At 37.3% G+C, this 20,743-nt stretch overlaps 1 protein-coding gene across 16 annotated transcripts in view; it reads left to right on the forward strand.

Annotated features, from left to right (window-relative positions):
• The window catches only part of msn (serine/threonine-protein kinase msn), a 38,731-nt gene that overhangs the window by 5,762 nt on the left and 12,226 nt on the right, over window positions 1-20,743 (forward strand). For 13 of the 16 annotated variants that reach the window (XM_068286608.1, XM_068286607.1, XM_068286616.1 and 10 more), the window contains exons 3-8: window positions 1,614-1,679; window positions 16,925-17,369; window positions 17,465-17,707; window positions 17,782-18,302; window positions 18,376-18,582; window positions 19,579-19,599. In XM_068286608.1, coding sequence (XP_068142709.1) covers window positions 1,614-1,679; window positions 16,925-17,369; window positions 17,465-17,707; window positions 17,782-18,302; window positions 18,376-18,582; window positions 19,579-19,599 — 1,503 coding nt within the window. The remainder of the gene's footprint in view (window positions 1-1,613; window positions 1,680-16,924; window positions 17,370-17,464; window positions 17,708-17,781; window positions 18,303-18,375; window positions 18,583-19,578; window positions 19,600-20,743) is intronic. The other 3 variants (XM_068286610.1, XM_068286619.1, XM_068286615.1) reach the window with 1 other exon arrangement.

The following is a 20,743-nucleotide window of genomic DNA, read 5'->3' on the forward strand; positions in this document are numbered from 1 at the left end:
AGAACGACTGTGTGTGTGTGTGTGTGTATTCCCTTTGCATGTGTTTGACACACTTTGATGGCGGTGACTGTAATAATGGTGGCGGGGGGTTGGGTGGTTGTGGGGAAAATGAGGAAGAGGGTGTTAGGCAGCCATAAATCTACTTAAAGCGGCTTCCTTACTTTATATGCCCTGCACTGCACTTTTATCCTGGAGGGGCGGGGCTTTCATTTTGTTTTTGATTTGTGTTTTGCTTTCTAATTCCCAATTTTGGTCATTTTTTTGTGTATCTATACAGGTTTAAGGAATCCTGGAAACTAAAGATTCAATTTACGTAACGAAGTTGTAAATTCGGATTTGAACAACATCTCGACCAATTGGTTTTTTGCCATTTAATCTATGAGATTTCTTCAAACTTAACTTTATTATTTACCTTTTTATCGTAAGCGTTATCGAGACAAACTGTTAATTATGGAATAGTTTTCTTCTAAAAAGACTATTTCTCAAACTTACAATATTTCCTTCAATAAGCAAGAACATAGTTATCTTTCTCATCTTTCCCTTTCGATTTTGACTGTTTTTTCGTTTAAATCTTATCAGTTTTAGATTGCAACCACAAATTCTTAGTTTTATCCCCTAAATCCCCAAACGAAACTCCACTTGTATGTCTTCAATCACTCACCTCATTCCTTTTGGTGGCGGCAATGTGTTATGTGTGTGTTTGTGTGTGTATGTGTATGTTTACCTTGTCATGTAGAGTGAATTTAGAGCACTAACTGCACTTGGCTTAACCCTTCCACTCATCCATCCATCCATCCATCTCTCCATAGTCATCGGAGAAAGAGGCGCATTCAACGGCATTTAAATTCGACTTCCACAACTCGTCGCGTTCCCTCTCTACCCCCTGCCCATGCCCCTTATCGTTTGACTTTTTTTCTCTACGTCATTGTGAACTGTCAAAAAAGTCAGTCAGTTACCTGTTGAAAATGTTCTTGTTCTTGTTATTTTAATTGGCATTTCTCTCTCGCTCTCGTTACCTACCCATTCCAGCTTCTCCTTTTACTCCAATAAAAATAGAAAGCATTGTTTTTAACTACTACTACTACTCTGCCCTCCCCCTTACCCCCGTATGGTGCATAGTTTTTCCTTTCGGCCCTCTCGTGTCACGTCACTTTGGTTGGTCGTCGTGAGTTGCGTGTCAATGAACTCTCCTTTCTCACAACTCGCATGCAATTTGTATGGCTTTGGGCATTCGATGTGAGAGAATCATCGTTCGTCGTTGTGTTGTATATTGGAATTTCGGTTTGAAGATTAGTGCCATGAGGCACAAGGCATGCTGAAGGTGGAGATGGAGATGGAATTTTGGGTGGAGATGGAGACGACGGGAACGATGGGGATTTTATTTTTTTTTTTTTTTTTTGTTGCTTTTATTTTTAACATTCTGCTTGCCTTATTTGTATTATTCATAATTTGTTGTTTACGTAAACAAACAAACAAGGAGAGCTAAGTTAAGTGGCGGCGGCACAGTGCTTCTATATCTTAAGGAACCTTTTTTTGTTTTGTTTTCGTTTTTGATCATCATCCTCATGGGCGTTGTCTAATTTGTTTTTACTTTCTGCTCTTCTTTTTTACAGGATCCAGCTGGAATCTTTGAGCTAATCGAAGTTGTGGGCAATGGCACTTATGGTCAAGTCTATAAGGTAAGCAATAATCGTATGTATAAGAAACAAATAAGCTGAATTTCTGGATTTATGTTATGCTGTTATTAGTTTAAAGATAAAAGAAAATTTTTCAAAAGAGGTGGGCCTGTCAAGTCTAATTTAAGTCACTTGAGTTGGTCTCACAGGTTTGTGGGACCAGGATACTTCAAGAAAAAGAACATCCATGTAAATCGTGAAATAATCACAGAGTTCGTATGTTCTCCACCGAGTTAAGGCAAAGTCTTATCCTTTTGCTTTAGGAAATATTACAGTATTGGATTCTAATACTAGAAATCTGTATATAGGTTATTGTTAAGGGCTTTTTCTAACTACTGGGGACTGATACATTTTGAAAAACTTTTTTCAGGGTATCGTTGATGGGACTGGTACCTACCGGTAGGGTATCTTTTGTGGTCGGTAGTTTGCAAGTTTGTTGAACTTTTCTTTATGGCAAAAACTTACACAAAATTGGAAATGGAAATTATTCATTTTTGGTTCCAGAGCAATAAACTTCCAAACCAAAGACCGAAAGACTCTTGGAGTCATTTTTCTTTCGCTCTCTTGCTCTCTCTCGCACTCTTTATAATTAGCAATCATTAGAGTTTTATGCTTGAATGCGTCGACTTTTTTGCATATATACATATATATATATATATATGTATATACAACACTTAAATGTATCTCGAGAAAACAAGCTGCTGCTGCTGCGTCATTTTTCTTTAGTTGTTCAGTGTTGTTGCTGTTGTTGGACTAGTTTAATTAGTTTAAAACAGATTCGCCGCTATGTTGTAGGTATCTCTTAAAAACTATGACTACTTCTCACACATTAACACATTTCTTTTCTCTATCTGTCTCTCTCCCTCTCTCACACACTTAAGTGTGTGTTACAACAACAACAATCATCATCATAATAATCACAAACCACAAAAAGAAAAGGAAAAAAACAATGCCTAGACTTTGTATTTTCAAAAATTATAAGTTTCAAAGAATCAAGAAAAATCAAGGAATGAACGTAGTGTTGAGTGGGAGAGTGAAGGGATGGGATGGGGAAGGGAAGGGAAAGGTGGTGGTTAGAAGGGCGGCGGACAGGCGACGGGGCGAATAAAAAAAATGCACCAGGCAAACTGTAGCGTCTTCTACTTCTTCTTTTTCTTTGCCTAGTACAAAAATAGACACTTTGCTGTGTGTTGTAAGTTTACCGTTAGCATAGATGATAGAGCGGGCGGGTAGGTGCTGGTAGGGGGGGATAGAGAGAGAGAGAAAGAGAGAGCGCTATGGAGCTGTTAAAGATTACGATGTTGATGTTGATGATGATGATGAAGCAGATGATGATGATGAAGACGTGTGGCAGGCGGCTGGGCTGGCATGTGCTTCTGCTTCTTATTCTTTTTGTAGTTAGGCCAACGGCAAGTTGTGTTCTCTTCCTCTTCTGTTTGGATGCGTTTTCTTCTATATCTACTTCTACTTTGTGGGGGTCGGGTCGTCGTCGTCAGCGTCATCATTATATATGCGTGCCCTCTTCAAGCTAGGCAAGTGAGGAAATAACTTTACCGCATTCCTTATATGAATTTATTTCATTCATTGCATTATTTAACCTCTTTTATGATTGTTGTTAACTCATTTCTTTACATTTCGGTATTTGTAACCGTTGAGAAGACCAAATGATAACATTAGCACGACATCATCTACGGAATTTGTTAAAAATTAGCAACATATGAACATACAGACATATTTACGTTTGTGTACATGTGTGTTTTAGCCTTTGTTCAGAAGTTTTTTTGAGCTGGCCGTTCCGCCTTCCGACATCCGCACTTAATCAGTGCACACATGCAAAAGAAAACAACAACAAAAACCCGTTAATAACCACACTTGTTTGTGTGTGTTCCCTGGAAATTCATTTGACGAGTTTAAAATTATATAGCACATACACTTATGTATACATATATCGTGACTCAGACAGAGACAAACAGAGGAGTTTAGAATAGAATGTTGATAAAATGGGGAAATTTTGCAAAAGCGCAATATCAAATATTTTTAAATGTTGTTGTTTTTTTTTTATCAATCAAACGGATGTGCTGCGCTAAACTAAATGAAACTAGCTTATTCGTATGTATGAATGTATGCGTATATAAATTAACAAGAAAAATTGGATGAACACAGAAAGAACTCAAGACCAGCAGACAGTCGGTCGATCGTATGAGTGATAAATCACAGAAAAAAGGCTTAACGATTCGCAGAAAAATAAACACAAATCGTATGACAGACGACCGTTAAAACCCCCGCCCTCACCACTTAATAAGTTATTATTTTTTTCTTCTTTTATATCGAAATCGATTTATGAATAAGCCAAAGCCAGAAAACGAGAAATTATTTAGCAAATATGGTCAAAATGCTGTGACGTTTGATAAGCTGCTGCTAGCTAGCTGGCTGGCTAGCCAGTCAGTCAGTCAATCAGTCACTCACTCACTCAGTAACCGGTTGTTTGGGTTGTTCACTACTTCATAATAAAAATGCCAAAGAAATGAGGCATACCAAAAGAAAAAATGAAAAAAAAAAAAAAAACAAAACAGATAAAATGTCCCACTGAACGAAATTAACGAAACAAGTGGTGAATGACGACAAGCTACCATGGTCGGTAATGGCTCCGTTAGTTTTGAAGTGCGTTCTAGTCACATGGCTCTTTCTCTGAGATACACAGTGGGCATTACTCATGCTAATTTCCACACACACATACACAGATATAGAAACTGTCAGCAGCACAGTCAACCACAAAACAAGTTGCCACAATATATAGAAAAAACTAAAGGATCGGGACCGAAGTTTACATACTCTTTGCTAGTTTTTTGTAACTCTTTTCTTACTTTCATATGAACATTGTATGTAGATATCTTCTCTTTCTTAAAAGTTGAAGTTGGCAAAAGAACGGCTCGCAAACTTAAACTATAGGAGGTCTAGCAAAATTAAGCGTTGATTAAGACGGACGAATCAGGAAACTATATACTACACTTCTAAGCAAAATGAGTATACCCTTATTGCAAGGGTATAAAAAGAGATTACCACGTGCCACACAACACCACACACACACACACACACACACCACCAACACCACCGCACTACAATCGCGCGTCACTATTGCCACCAATTGCTTTGAAATTGGGCGGATTGACCGCATTTCTATGCTGAATTTCAATTAAATATAAGTATAAATTTGAAAGCTGCTGTCAGATTGACAGAGTGATATATTTAATGGCGTAATACAAAGAGAGAGAGAGAGTGAGAGAGAGCAATAAAGATATATTAATCCATTATGAAACCCCAATAACCATATTAGGCTTAGAGAAACAACAAGGTGAAAGAACAGCTCCATTGCCCACAATGAGAGATTGCTTCAAACCAACAACAATATTGAATTTCACAATAAATTTGAATATATTCTATGAAAAATATTGTAGAAATACTTATATTGTTTATTCGATACTTTGTATATACATATGTAGAAATATTGTGAATACTTCAATTGAGCATACATACAAATGCATTAACCTGTTTGGGAATTCTCGGAAAATGGTTTCCACAAAAAGCGCTGAAGTTCCATCTTTAAAAACTGAATTTTGATACTTAGTTTGAAAATTAAAGTTTGTTTTTCGATTTCACTTGGCATTTTCTCGATTTACAATTGTATAAATAGAAATACAATTTTATTCTCCAAAAGGGGGTATTGTAGTTGTGTGTGTGTGTGTGGCATCCTATTAATTGAAGCCATTTATAAACAGATTTATACCATTCGAAGCCATTAAATGCCATTTCCGCAAAAAACAAAAAAACGAAAAAAAAAAATGGAAAAAGTTTATTTTTGTCTCTGGTTTTTAAGGCTTGTCATAAATGTTGTGCGCCGCCCACGCAATTCACATTGAATCGCCTAAGAATAAGCAAAGCCAACAAAGTAACGACAGCCCACAGCAGTTGTCATATAATTAACATAGCTAAGCGAACTTTGACCCAATTACGCAAAAACAACAACAACAAAACCCAAAAGGCAGTAATGATGATGATGAATAAGAAAAAGAAGTAGAAGGCAAAAGACGAGACAGACAGACGACGAATCATCATAAAAAAAGAGATAGACAAGTGCAGACAGTCAAACTGACAGACAACATGCATATTTATAAGCAACATACATATAACAATAACAACATTAAGATGATGATGATGGTGATGGCGATGGATAGTTAGCTCACGCAAGAAAATACTCCTAATAATTCCTTGTAATCAACGACTTTCAGATATCCTCTAAAATAAATTTAGGCCGTAACACTTCGTAACACATGGGGGTAAAAGCCAACGCCCGAAAGAAACGTTAACTATAAAGTTAGTTAAACAAATCATCTAGCAATGGCCCATCAAATCCTTAGTTTGGTTATTGAGAGATGTGAATAGTAATATGTAGATTATAAGGTTTAATTAAAAGTTTTAAACTTAACTATCGGATTAGAACATTATTGAAGTTAATCAAAACTGGGCGATAGTTATGACATTTTCTTGGGCACTTACATTGAACAACCCCCACATTAAGGGTAGCAAGCACAGGAAAAAATACTAAATTAAAAAAGTAAATTTTAATTTACGATATATGTACACTTCGTACGCTTCGTATTGCATTGCTGCTGCTTTGGTGCAGCGCAGGCGCAACCACAAGAGCAGAACAAAACAAAACAGAACAGACTGAGGGGCAGCAAGCAGTAGACCGAACAGCGACTGAGCAGCGACCGCGACGCACACGCAGCAAACATAAAGTTGAAATAAACATGCAAAATACATTAAAAGCAAATGAACAAATCAAGCAGGAAACACAACCAACAAATTAGAGCCAAAGGCAGGCGGGCTGTCGGGCAAAGGGGGCGTGGCGGCGGACATTGGCAGCCAGCCAGCTAGCCCCAAGTACATGAGCACTTAAAAGCAACAAAAAGGTATTTCTGCTGCTGCTGCTGCTGCTGCTGCTCTCAATGTCAAACTAAACTAACTAAAATAATGACTCGTAAAAAGACCTTTAAAAACATGCGCTAAAAACAAATTATTACGCAAATTTTATTTGTTAAACTTTTTTGTTTTTGTTTTTGTGTAACAAAGAGTCATTGACACATACTTTTATGGTAGAGACTGAGAGAATGTTTTGGCAGAGATAGAAAGACAAAGCTTTTACGAGGGCTAACAATTAAAGTTTTCAAAAGAAAAGACCCAAAAGGCCCTTTGAATCATTTGTGATCAATAACTTGCAAAAACCCACCAGTAAATGTACTCAGAAATAGTAAGTAACATTCCCATGATAGTTAATTCAAATGTCAACAAATATTAATCAAAAAGGTTAATTCGGTGTGCTGAATGTTTTAGAATGACCCTCGAGAGCAGGCATTAAGCAGAAGAGAGCGCCCCCAAATAGACAAAAGATAACAGTCCACTGTTAATTCAGTGTCAATGGCAGCCTTTCTCTTTCACACACACACACACACATATATATATACTGATGAGCGAATTTTTTTTTCTTGATTCAATACCCTTACAAAAGGCGTGTCGGCTACTTAACTGAAATCAAATTGGTTAGAGTTTAACTTGTCATGGAATAAAAAGAAATGATAGTCTAGTGTGTTTACTGTTATCTTTTTCATTTTATTAAAGATGGAAATCAGACAATTGCATTTTGATTAAACTAACATCCCATCCATCGTCCATATCCACCTCTTCTCACGCTCTCCAAAGAGCTATCACTTTGTGTGCCTTTGTATTATATTTTTAGAGGTTCAATAACTTTGGCGTTTGCTAATTTTTTTTTTTTTATTTCTTGTCTGTGCTTTGTTTGCTTAATTGAATCTCCTCTAGCCCTGACACTTTTTTCATTGACAAGGCAAAAGTAGCAGCAACAGCAACAGCAGCAGCAGCAGCAGCAGCAGCAGCAGGCCAACAATAAATAAATGAGATTTTAGTTTTTCGTTTTCTTTGGCATATTATTTTTGCCAACTTAAGCTTAATCCACATTGAGAAAGTCAATGAGCGAGGGCGATCAAGACAACATCCAATGGGGGATGAGGTGAAGTGAGGTGAGCTTTGGTAAAATGTGTGTGTGTGGTGAGCTATGGTGTGTTAAACGAACGACCTTGCCAAAGCTGCTAAGTTATGCAGTTTTCATATGAGTGTGTGTATGTGGGTTGCTGTTGTTTTTTTTTTTTTTTTACCTTCTTCTTTTTTATTTTTAAATTGTGTGCATAAATTAACGAAATAAAAAAGAAAAAATGCTTGTGGAAGTTGAAAATTTATCACTTTCAAATATGAGACGGCGGCGGCGTGTGAAATTTTTGCGGTCACATTAGCAGAGAAACCGCAACACAGCAACAACAAAACGAAAATACTCCTGCCCTTTCCCCTTTCCCCCCCTCACTGAAGAAGATTGAAAAGAGGAGTTCATGGGTGAGGGAGGAGGAACGAAAAGCTAGAGCAAAGTTCAGACAGTTTCAGTCTCAAATTTGCAAATGAATGAAATCATTTGTTAATTTCTTGTTCGTTTCCCCCCATCTTTGTGTCTTTTTTTTCTTCCCTTATATACTGAGCATTTATTATTATTATTGTGTGTTAGATTTATGCACTTATTTATTTGCGATAAACTAAAAAGAAAACATAACAAACACAAAACGTATGTGGTAGGAAATTTTCCATTAATCAAATCTCCGTTATTCTAGTCAATGAAGAGGAAGACCCAGGTTCCCCTGCATTTCAAAAGCTCTTCCTTCATTGAAAGACTGTATCTTATCAGGAGAAATGAGTGATATTATCAATGAAATGTTTTCTCTCTCTCTCTCTTCCTCTCTCTCTTTCTATAAACCGCACTGTTAACTATATTATCCAAGGCAAACAACAATGTACTGTATATAATTAAGTTTTAACTAATGATAGTTGTAGTATGACTAAGACAATAGATAATCTTGTCTGCTAACAACTAATTATATAGATTAACACTTGGATTAACAAAGTGCACATTTAAATTTTAGATTTGTTCTACTTATACAAATAAGCCAACTCAATAGAACCGTTACACTTTTATTAGTATTCAATTAGAGTCCGATAATGTTGCTAATTAACACCAAAAACAGACATAGAGTTAAAGTGCTTTGACTATCGGTTAACCAGTGAGCCAGATATAGACCATATCGACCAGATTTAGATATACTACAACTCTGCACACAAAGGGCAGGCCAAAGACAAGTGTTCTTGCGGATTACTAATACTGTTTTACACTATTATTTAATTGCATATAATTAAAGAACAGGTTTCAACGTGCCAGATAAGTTTCAGCCAAACAAATGATGAATCATTTACGTTGGAAAATAAAAACCTTCTTTAAACTTGGTAGAGTCTGCTGGCTGGCAAAAATAATCATTTTACTAAGCATTTACAATTTGTCAGTCAAAGGACGTCTTCATGCTTTGGGGAAGTCGGGGGATGTAGACAAACCCCCAAAATTTCATATGTTTAATCATTGTATTACTTTTTTCGCTCGTCTCTATGCCTAATAAGTGAATCTTCGAGGTGGTCGGACAATTTGGATAAATCCTTACACTGACTAAATTGTCCCTTGCAAATTACTGTATTTCCTAAGTGTAAAATCTGAATTTTCTGATCGAAAACCCCCAGAAAATATTTTCTAGATCGTATTCGTTTTCAAAGCTTATTTCGTAACATTTTTGATATCAGATTACAGCTCATCTTAATCATTTGGGTTTCGAATACGAATCCTAACAAAAATAACTCAGCTTTCATTTCTAAATGGTTTTTACTTACACTAATAGATTTTTAGTTCTGGCAAATGAATTTATTTTTGACACGATTCGAAAACTAAGCATTTTAATTGAAAAAATTTGTAAAGATAGGAAGCTTGCAAGCACATATAACTCATCTCACTCTGGATTTGTTTCAATATTGATTCACTGATATCAGTAATAGAGCTATAGAGTATCGCTTGGATAAATCGTTTTCTGACTTCATCACGCAGAGAAATATATGTAATGGGTCTCCAATCAATGCAATTGAGTAACCAATCATGATTGGAATTAATGTACTTAATCTATAATTACCACAAATTGCTCTATCTAAATCACAATTGTATTCGATTTCTTAACGAGCAATAACAATTTGCATTGTGAAATGATGGAACGAGGAGGGGGGCTTCTTATCAGTGAGTAAATTCACTCAAATACCTTTTAAAACGACGACCATTTATTATTACTTTTTTTTTTCAAATAAAACATTGACTCACCTAAAGTTATTTTCAAATGTTGACAACGAAATAAATTTGCTTTTACTTGCCGTTTTTTATTTTATTTTAAAGATAAGCAGCAAATAAGCTAAAAATTGTGTCAAAAGATAATTTTTTGTTCTTTTTATATATATTATAAATGAATGAATATTATTTTTTTTTTATAGCTGAGGGAAATTGGGATTGTGTATGTTGATAATGATGATGATGATGTTGTTGTTGATAATAATGACGTCACTGGTTTCTTAAGCGGCGGCGTGTCAACAATTTCCGGTTTCTGTCCGTCCGATGGGGGTACATACGACAACTGGGTACACCACGATGGCATAATGTGCATGTTATGGGTCTTGCGGTTGTGTATTCTTGTTTTTTTTTTTTTTTATTATAGGGATATTTTAATTAATTGAGAGAGCAAGTCAGCCAGTCGTCGGTTGGTTGCTTGGTTTTGGTCCCCTTAGTGTAATTGGAAATTAAATAAATTAAGTGATGGCTTGGCTCACTCAAAAGCACTAAAAAACTACTTCAATTCCCCAATCGGAAGGCAATCATTGGGCTGCGGGTCAACGGGTTGGTGCCCCGCCCTGCTCTATACCCTGCAATGGCATATTAAACGGGTATATTGAATATGTTAACAAAGGACTTGAAATCCAGAGTGTAAGAGTCATATTAGATGGAAATTTTTCCCCCTCATATGGTATCTGAAAAGTCAAGTTTCCCTTTTTGCTTTTGATTGTCAACAATTGCATAGAAAAGTGTTTTGTGCTTTTTTTCTTCTTCTTCATTTTATTTCGTTCATTATTCAAAGGCAGAAGAGATAAGGGACCAGCAGGGCCTGAGCTACACATATGCATATATATGTATATTAAAGTTAGATAAGTCTTCAAACACAAAGACCTTTCTTTGTTTTCCAATGCAGCAGCAGAGCAAATTATGCATGCAAAAAAAAAAAAAAAAAACTAAAGACTAAGCAAAACTTTCACTCATAAATTAATTGTTCAAAAAGCTGAAAAAAATTGGAAAAAAACGGCTGCTGCTCTCCATATGCACACACACATACACACACAGAGATAAACTAAATATGCCTCTGGTATAATGAAATCAACTAAAGACCAACACCACCTGCTATATAAGTGAGTAATCGACTCTGGACTCTGCATACGAGTCTGACGAATATTGAAATACCTTGTGTATTGGCGCAAGTTCAACCTTGTAACCACAAAAACAATCTGAAAACACGGTTTAATAGGGTTCCGACCGACTTTGATTGCGTTTGTGGGCGGTAAATTTGCGAGCAATAGATAGATAGAGAGAGATAGAGAGAGAGAGAGAGAGAGAGAGAGAGAAAGAGAGAAAGAGAGAATGGAGTAAAAGTAGGTCAAATAATATTGCCCATGTTAGAAATGGGCGCCGAAAACTTGTTAACAATTTGCATGTGGATAGATGAGTCAAATCAGTTAAACAGAAAACGGAATTGGGGAATAACCCAAAGAAAAAAATAATAATCAATAGCATAAACAAACAAACAGCAACAACAACAAAAAAGTTCACAATCAAAGTTAAAGAATTTATTTTCATTAAATTTTTCAATTCAATTCATTCAAATTGAATTCGTTTAGAATGTTTTTTAGAGTTGAAAAACAAAAAAAAAAATAGAAATGGAAAAGTAACTCAAACATCAAACAGAAGTTTTTGCTAACTAGGTTAACCAGCTTCAGGTAGCTCCTGCCTCTGCCTCTGCATCTGCCAACCTGCCAATAAAAGAAAATGTTGTAAAGCTTTTACCGAAAACACTTTGAACTCTCTCAGACACGAAAACAACAAAAAGACAGAAAACACAAAAAAGCAAAAATGAAATAAAATTAAATGAAATGCAGCCAAGTGCTAAAATGCCTGTTAAGTGGCTGACAGAGAAGGAAAGATAAAGGAGAAGTAGGCAAAAAACAGACAGAGAGAGAGAGGGGGGCAAGGTGTGGGCAACATGCAACTAGTCTATTTGGCTTAAACTAACCTATGAACTCAAGCAAAAGTGAACTCAGCTCGCACTCATGTGCGAGGATGTAGATACTTCATCTGCTGTTGATTACTGGGTTAATTAACAGCAACAGCAACAACAACAGCAACAGCAACATCTAACAACAATAGGTAATTGATGAGCGTTAAAACTTTGTGCCCTCCCTCCCCACCAAAAACCCTCATGGCTATAAAAAAAAAAAAAAAAATGTGCAAAAACACAAAACAGAAATATTGTATGTATATAAAAGGTTGCGTAAGTTGGCCAAACGCAGCTGTGGCGGCTGTTGCCACAATTTGCCAAGAGACTTGACTTACTCTGGGGCTAGTAGGTTGAGGCAACCAGTTGAAGTTATAGATGGAATTTTGTTGAGGCGAAGAAGGGGGAGAAGTTGCCTACCTATCTACCTACCTACCTGCCTGAGGCTTGACGCATCGCATTCGGGGCGTGGTTGTGGTTGTGGTGGGTGCATGGGTGCAGCAGCAAAACGTTAATCTCCACTCGAGGAAGAAATTCGCTTAGATCCTTCTATTTAAACACAATACATGTTAATCGTAATCAATAACTTGTGGTTCCTTAACAAGTTTAGCATCGAATTCGAATGGGGAACCTACAAAATATTGCACGTTTTTTTAATAATATGACCATAAGTATTAAACAAGTGGGTTATCCTACAAAATGTTGTCTACAGGCACTGATTCTGCCCAAAAGAGCAATGGGTTTAACCCAAAAAAGGTGTCCTTTAAGAGAAGCCAGAGATCTACATTCTATGACTAAAAGGTATAGTTCTCGATCGGTCCTTTAGCTATTAACTATGGGACGCCCATGCTGCTTTGAACTTAGTTGACTTGATCCCACTTTATATATACCCACAAATATATATATATATATATGTACCTATATCTTAGCATACCAGACCATTGTGTGTGTGTGTTGTAATTGATTCGCCGTTGTTGCTTTGTGGTTTTCCTCCTTTTTTTCGTCTTCTCTCTCTTTCTCTCTATCTATCTTTTGCTCTCTATGAACACACATGTGTGGGAGTTTTTGGAAATTGACTTTTTGTAGGCTGAGTTTATTACTGGCTCACAATTAAATATGACCAAGAAGGACGGTGGAATGCCAAGGGGGAAAGGGGAATGAAATGATACGACTTGTGTGGGGTGGTGTGGCAAGGGGTAAAGTAAGGTGAGAGTGAGTAACATGTGATGTGGTTGGGTTTGAAGTAGCATTGGGTTACTTAACCAAGATTGGCAAGGTGTTGGGCTGTGTTGGCAGCAGCTGTAATAAGGGCAATGGAAAAAAAAGGTAGAACTCAAATTCCCCAGCTAGTTAGTAGGGCAGTAGTTTAGGTTCTATAGCAACAACTAAGTTAAAACGTAGAAAACTGATTGCCGATGTTAGTTCTTATGTACAACCATAAACCATTTCTGTTTTTTTTGACCATGGATTTTTTTTTTCGGCTCTATGTGGCCCAGTTTTTCTGATTTATTGGTGTTTTGGTGTCTTCTTTCTCTCATATTCCTCTCACTTATTCCCATGATCATACGTAAACCTCCAGCTATTTCCATCTGGATTTGTTTTCTGTGTATTTTACTTTGATATCTCTTTACCTACAAAAAAAAAAAAAAAAAACAAAACATTTCCTCATGTGCAAACACAAACACATGGTTTCGGCCTGGTCTGTGGCCCGGCCCAGCCCAGCCCAGTCATCATCATGATATTCATTCACTTTTGTTTGATGGGGTTTATCGCTGGCCAGCTGTTCTTCCACCGAACACCTCGATTTATGCCCTGTCCCTGTCTCGCTTTTAACTGATTTGCGTGCCAACTCGTCGGGGTCACCAAATTGAAAACATGTCGAAAAAGTTGATCTGCACATTTTTTTCGCCTCTGTACTTATGTAATCGACAAAAAAATGTAAGCCAGTTCCGAGTTTGCTTTTTTTTTTTACCTTTACAAAGAATGTGTGAAAGAGAGAAACAGTTGGTTGTTTCTTCTTCTACTTCTTCTCGAATTTACATTCTCAAAAGTTTTTATTACAAACTCTTCGGGGTAAGAAAAAGCGCAAAAATTTGCCTGATTATGCAGTTTGCTTCTTCTTTTTCTTTTTTTTTTATTTGTTTGCTCATTTTTCTGTTTAATGGAAGAAAAAAAGATTGTTTTTATTGTGTTTGTTTTTGCTTTCGAGGCATTGTATCTGTCAGATACACACTCACTCACTCACAAAAGATATTTGTGTACTTGTGAAATTGAAAACGACAAGCAAGCACCGAAACGCAACCTTATGCATAGGTAGGCTAAAACCAATTGGACAGCTGCGATTGCCACCAACTGGTTGGCTCTCCGTCTCATCCAACACTTGGCTTTGTATGGCTCCAAAGACTCCGGCACTCCATTGTTACCTTTAAAAGATTTTCTCAACTTTTTCTTGATTTTATTGTTGTTTTTGATTATTTTACAAATTCAACAATCTTATGTCTTTCTCTTTAGAGTGCTTTATATGGGCAAAGGCTTGTGTCTAGCTCCACTGTTGCACATTGGATTTCGGCTGTGTATTTGCTTAGGTCCTTTAAATACACACGAACTTTAGGAGTAACTTGAGGTAACGCTCAAAGGGATGATTTCACATGAAGGTTACCAGATTTTGATCCCTCTCCAATCAATGCCCCATATAATATAAAATTCCTCTAGTTGTGTTTTTGTTCCACTGTGCAATGACAACAGTGGCTAGCTCACCATTCCCCTCCCTTCCTCACCAATGTCGCTTTGTTTATTTGTTTCTTCTTTCGTTTTGGTTTAGCTCTATTTGCTTTTTGACTTAAAAAGCTTTAAACAGAACGATGGAGACGTCAGAGAAGAGTCAGAGAGAGAAGGGACGAGATGGGGGAGAAGTTGGAGGAGTGTATTGTTGACTTGACTACCTCTTCATATTCTTTGTGAAATGCAATGAATCACAAATATTTCTTTTCTCCTCCCACTTTGTATTAATTGCGGCAATCGTTATGACTCTTTTCCTTGTCTTTGATTCTATACTAAAATGGCATTCGAAGATGACGACAACGACAACGGAGGGGATGTAGCGGAGTAGAGAAAGAAGCACCTGCCGTGGCCAATCATAAGATACTTAGAACACAGAGTGTTCAAAGTCAGGCTCCATTAGTAGTGCATGTCATTAATTTGCATAAGCCCGTTAGTTGGAAAATAACTCTTTCCTTTCTATCCACCAGCCAGCTTAGTTTAGTTCAGCTCTCCTTCCTCGCCTTCCTATCCTGTCCTGCCCTGCCCTGCCTTGCCTTCCTGGTGGGCAGCATGCTTAATAACATTTTGATAGAAATCTCTTGCCAACTAATCAATAAAAAGCCAACGGGCAACTACTCATAACATCATCAACTATCAACTGCCGCATCATCATCATCGTTAGCATCTTTGCCTGGTTGCTCTCTAGTCGCGTCGTCGTTACTTTCCAAACAAATTGTTATCATCTCCAGTTAGCCTTTTGATTTATAGTTAAGAGGAGCATGAGGAAAAGGAGACCATGTCTACTACTCTGGGACTTCTTCTTGCTCACTCAATTAAAACTGTATTAAATGTAAAATGACTTTAAAGCGGCTTAAAAATTTACTTCACTTTTTTTCATTCTTACGGGGCAGAGCAAAAACCGGTCAGGACAACTCAATCTTCCTGTTGCTGCTGCTACTCTTGTTTTAAAAATAAGCAAAAAAAAAAAAAAACAATCTTCAAGTTTCAATTTTAAAAGTGGCAAACTAATTGAAATGCAATTCCTTTCTCCCACCCTCTCCTTGTCTCAGTTTCTCTTCGGCCTCTCTACAAGCTAAAGTTAGTTTTTCATAGTTCTAAACGATTTTTTAATTTAATGATATTCATCATTACAGGTTTTCCTCAAAACACTTAACAATTTTCTCACAATTTATTTTTCAATTTAATTGAAACTAGTTACTAACTACCAACTTGTGCTAGTTTAAGATGTTTTACGACAAACTAAATATAAGCTAATGACATTCGTTGTCCATTTTATTACAAATTATTTTCCAATTTTTATTATGAACTTTATTTCAATTTCCATTCGTATCCCATTTGCAAATATGTATTCAATTGAAATTCGATATGGACTTGAAACTTATTATTTAAATATTTCGCGTAAATTTGTTTGGTAAATGTTTGCTCAATTGTTTAAAATATATGACCATACACATACATATGTAGGTGTGTATGTGTTCTATGGTCGGCGGTTATTCATTCTGTTTTTTCCATCACATTTCTTTTCAATGTGCATTGGGTGTGATATGTTTACCTTGCCGCTTATCACCTTTTAAAGTGATGGCCCCCTCAGCCTCAGCCTTCTGGCAGGCAAAACCTCAGTAGAGCTCCTTCTTGTTCGGTATCTCTATTTATCAGTCATGAATTCCACTCTTCACCGTCCTCATCGTCGTCGTTGTCGTAGTCGTCTCCTGCTTCCTGTTCTATTGTTTGATTTCATTGACGACGTCGATGATGTTGTTGATGATGTGTGGTTGGTGGCAGCTTTTGTTTACTTAATCACTTTTTATGCGTCGCACAGTTTGTTGACGCCAATCCACACAGCGAGCGAAACAGACAGACAGATAGAGACAGAGAGAGTGATGCTAGTCGTAGTCATCATAGTTGTAGCCAACGCCTCCGCCGCCATGGCCAAACGTTGCATCGTCGTCGTCGTCGTCGTTGTCGTTGTCAAGTGCATAAAAGCGAGCGTGTCGATTGCCGTTGAAGTGCATTAAACAGCTTCAATGTCGGCGCAATGTAAATTGATAAACAAACTTTTTTTTCTTTCTTTTCCATTTTACCCCCATTGTGAAATGGCCTCCACTCCATTGCACTTTACACCAAAACATGCTAATAATAAATGCGGTCTTCTGTCTCTTTTTCTTTCTATAGGGCCGCCATACAAAGACTGGCCAATTGGCTGCCATAAAGGTGATGGATGTCACCGAAGATGAGGAGGAGGAAATTAAGTTGGAAATCAATGTGCTTAAGAAATACTCAAATCATCGCAATATTGCCACATATTATGGAGCCTTTATTAAGAAATCACCGCCGGGCAAAGATGATCAACTTTGGCTTGTTATGGAATATTGTGGTGCTGGTTCCGTAACCGATTTGGTTAAATCAACAAAAGGACAAAGCCTCAAAGAAGAATGGATCGCATACATTTGTCGTGAAATTTTGCGTGGCTTAAGCTATTTGCATTCAAATAAGGTCATACATCGCGATATCAAAGGACAGAATGTCTTGCTAACAGATAATGCCGAGGTGAAACTAGTGGATTTTGGTGTCTCAGCGCAATTGGATCGTACGATAGGCAGGCGGAATACATTTATTGGTGAGTAAACTCAGTCAGAGAGAGAGCGAGGGGAAAAGAGTAAGAAATGGCGTGAGTCACATTTGGTTTTTGCTTTTTGAACCTGTTTCGCACAGGTACTCCCTATTGGATGGCTCCTGAGGTCATTGCCTGCGATGAGAATCCCGATGCCACATATGACAATCGTTCGGATCTTTGGTCTCTGGGCATTACGGCCTTGGAAATGGCTGAGTCACAGCCACCGCTTTGCGATCTGCATCCCATGCGAGCCTTATTCTTGATTCCACGCAATTCACCGCCGCGTCTCAAATCGAAAAAATGGTCCAAGAAATTTCATGGTTTTATTGACACGGTGCTAGGTGAGTCACAGAGAACTGACTAAGAGAGACATAATAAGATTAACTTTACACACACACTTGACTTGTATTTACAGTCAAGGACTATCATCAGCGGCCTTATACCGAGAATCTATTGAAACATGCCTTCATTAAGGATCAGCCAACAGATCGTCAGGTACGCATACAGCTTAAGGATCATATCGATCGTTGCAAGAAACGCAAGCAGGAGAAGGAACGTGAGGATTATCGCTATTCTGGTTCCGATAACGATGACGACGATCCGCAATTGGCCGGCGAGCCAAGCTCCATTATCCAGGCACCAGGTGGTGATACCCTGAGACGCAACTTCCAGCAGATTCAGGAAGGTCGTTTGGCTGCCGAACAGCAACAGCACCATCAATTGATGGTCCAAGCCCAGGCCCAAGCGGCGGCTGTTCATGCTGCTGCCCAGGCGCAACTTCAACAGCAGCAACAGGCTGCCGCAGCAGCTGCTGCAGCGGCTCATGCCGCTCAACAGGCCCAAGCCCAGGCAGCAGCCGCCGCCGCTGCCCAGCAACAACAGGCCCAGGCCCAGGTGCAACAACCGCAGGCGAATCGTCAACAAAAACCGACATCGGTATGTGAAAGGGAAAGATTATTAATTTAAAAACCAAACAAAATACAAAATCCGCTTCATTTTTTGCTTTTAGCGTCAGCAGATCGAAGAGCCTGGCCCACCAGCACGCCCACAATTGCCGCAGCGTTTAATTGTGGTGCCAGATCCACCGCATGCCAATCGGCCATTGCCACCGACGCCCAAGTGCGGCAACGGAGGTGGCGGCAGCGGCGAACCAGCCGCAGGTCAAACGCCACAGCAGCAGCAGCGCAATTCGCAGCAAAATAATTCTAGGCCATCGGTGCGTATCGTTTCAGAGAGAAAGAGTGAGAGATTAAGAAATTGCCTTCCGAGTGTGGGGGGAGTAAATTCTATAAAAGCAAAAATGAGATAAGCATTTTGCTCAGGGATGAGCTCGTGTTATATTCACGGCTGTCAATCTATTGATTCGAACTTTAAAATTGAGAATTTTTCAAAGAAACTAAAGAAAATCAATGCATACCCCAATGAAAATGTTACCCCATTTGTGGGTGAACGTCTGATAATTTATACAATTGATAAGCCAAGCTAATCAGGTCTGTTCTCGTTATTCTCGTGTCAAATAAATTAATCGAAATTGAAATCTTCTTTCGTTCTTGATACCTGATGAATTTGTTAATACCATGGAAAAAGGTTTAAATGCTAAATTGAAAAATGATTCAAAAACGAGAAATGACTAGAAGAGTAGTTTAAAAATCATTTGCTCCAAGCTTAACACGAGCTCATCTCTGAGGCACGTTTCTGTGGGTTGATTGTAGTAATGAGAATATTCATGGAATAATTAATATACATAGTAGGACTCCAGGGAAAATGTAATCTTTGTTTTTATAAAACAAAAAATTGACATACTAACGATTGTGATTAAAGCCTAATCAGTTAGTGAATTAATCAGGAAAATACCTGACCATCTGGGAAAGGGTACCAAAAACTATTGTTCGATGTAGTTTTTATTTGTATTTGTGTACTTTTTTGTATGTAGACCCGTAGACCCATTGATGACCCCCCTCTCTCCATATATGTATGTGTATTGTAGACCCAATTTTTTCAGTTTAGTTTATCTCATAACCGAAAACCCTAATTTTATATGTATTATCTTTTTGTTTAATTTCATGCATATATGTATAACCGAATTATGATTTAACTCATGTGCGTTGCGTCAACTCCAAAAAAATTTCCCCATATGTATGATTTATTTGACACATACACACACACACAAAACACGAACAATCAATCAATCAATCAATCAATCATACAACAGTTACCACCAAGGAGACCTGAGGTATGTCCTTTATGTTTTTCCTTTTTACAAACGAACCTACATATGTATGTTTGGTTTTTTTGTTTTGTTTTTGCTTGAATCTCATATGAGTGTATGTATATATTAATATATATATATGTATGTATATATGTGCATATATGTATGCATGGTATACATAAATGTGCGTATATATGTATATATGATTGTGTACCCCCTTCTTGCATTTGTTTTGAAATACGTTTTTGGACTTAAAAAGCATTTAATCAAAATTTGAAAATAATTTAATGTATGTACAATTTGATGGAGGTACAACAACAACTACAATAACAATTATATAATGCACGTGCCACACACAAACACACACACACACCAACAAACACACTAATATACCCCAGTTCCAGTTGCTTTGCATCTACTACCCACTTGGTAACAAAAACCACTTAAACTAACTTCTAATCCTTTTCGACTTCTTTTTCAACGTCCTCCTCTTTACCCTTAGACAGCAATTCTTTTGTATGATCGATGCCTTTCTAATCTCTTTTCGTTGTTTTTCTTCCACCACGTTCTGAATACGAGATCGTGAAAAACTAACCAAATGTGAATAAGTAGATCAAAAACCAACAAATGCAACCGAACGACATCAGTTAGGCAAACGGTTCTTCAGCAAATAGATTATTTTGATACGACATTGTTTCGATACGAACTATTTTGAACGTGATTCAACGTTATTATAATACCAAATATTTCGTGTTATATTTTGTATCGATATTTCGCTACAATTAGGTTATCGGTTCTTTTGTGATTTAACCGAAACAATAACTATTTGATGCTGTTTTATATAAACAAAATGTTTGATTGTTAATAAACGATAAAATCGTTTACGAAACATTTATATATCGGTTTTGATTTATCTGATTGTTAGTTCGGTTACATAACGGTTGCATTAAACGGTTGATAGACCACCAAAAAAAAAAAAAAGACAAAATGTATTACTAACCGAGCTTTCATTTCATTAATTGTTAAGCTGTTTTGCTTGGCTTGTTATGTTCTTTATCTAAGAATATAGTGTGAAAAGGAAATTGAAAAATCAATCTAATTTCTCTCTTACTTTTTGTTCCCTCCTCCACCCCGACCTAAAATGAAAAATGAAAACAAAAAACAAACC

The sequence above is a fragment of the Drosophila tropicalis genome, unplaced genomic scaffold (assembly GCF_018151085.1).
Source record: "Drosophila tropicalis isolate 14030-0801.00 unplaced genomic scaffold, ASM1815108v1 contig_443, whole genome shotgun sequence".
Lineage (NCBI taxonomy): Eukaryota > Metazoa > Arthropoda > Insecta > Diptera > Drosophilidae > Drosophila > Drosophila tropicalis.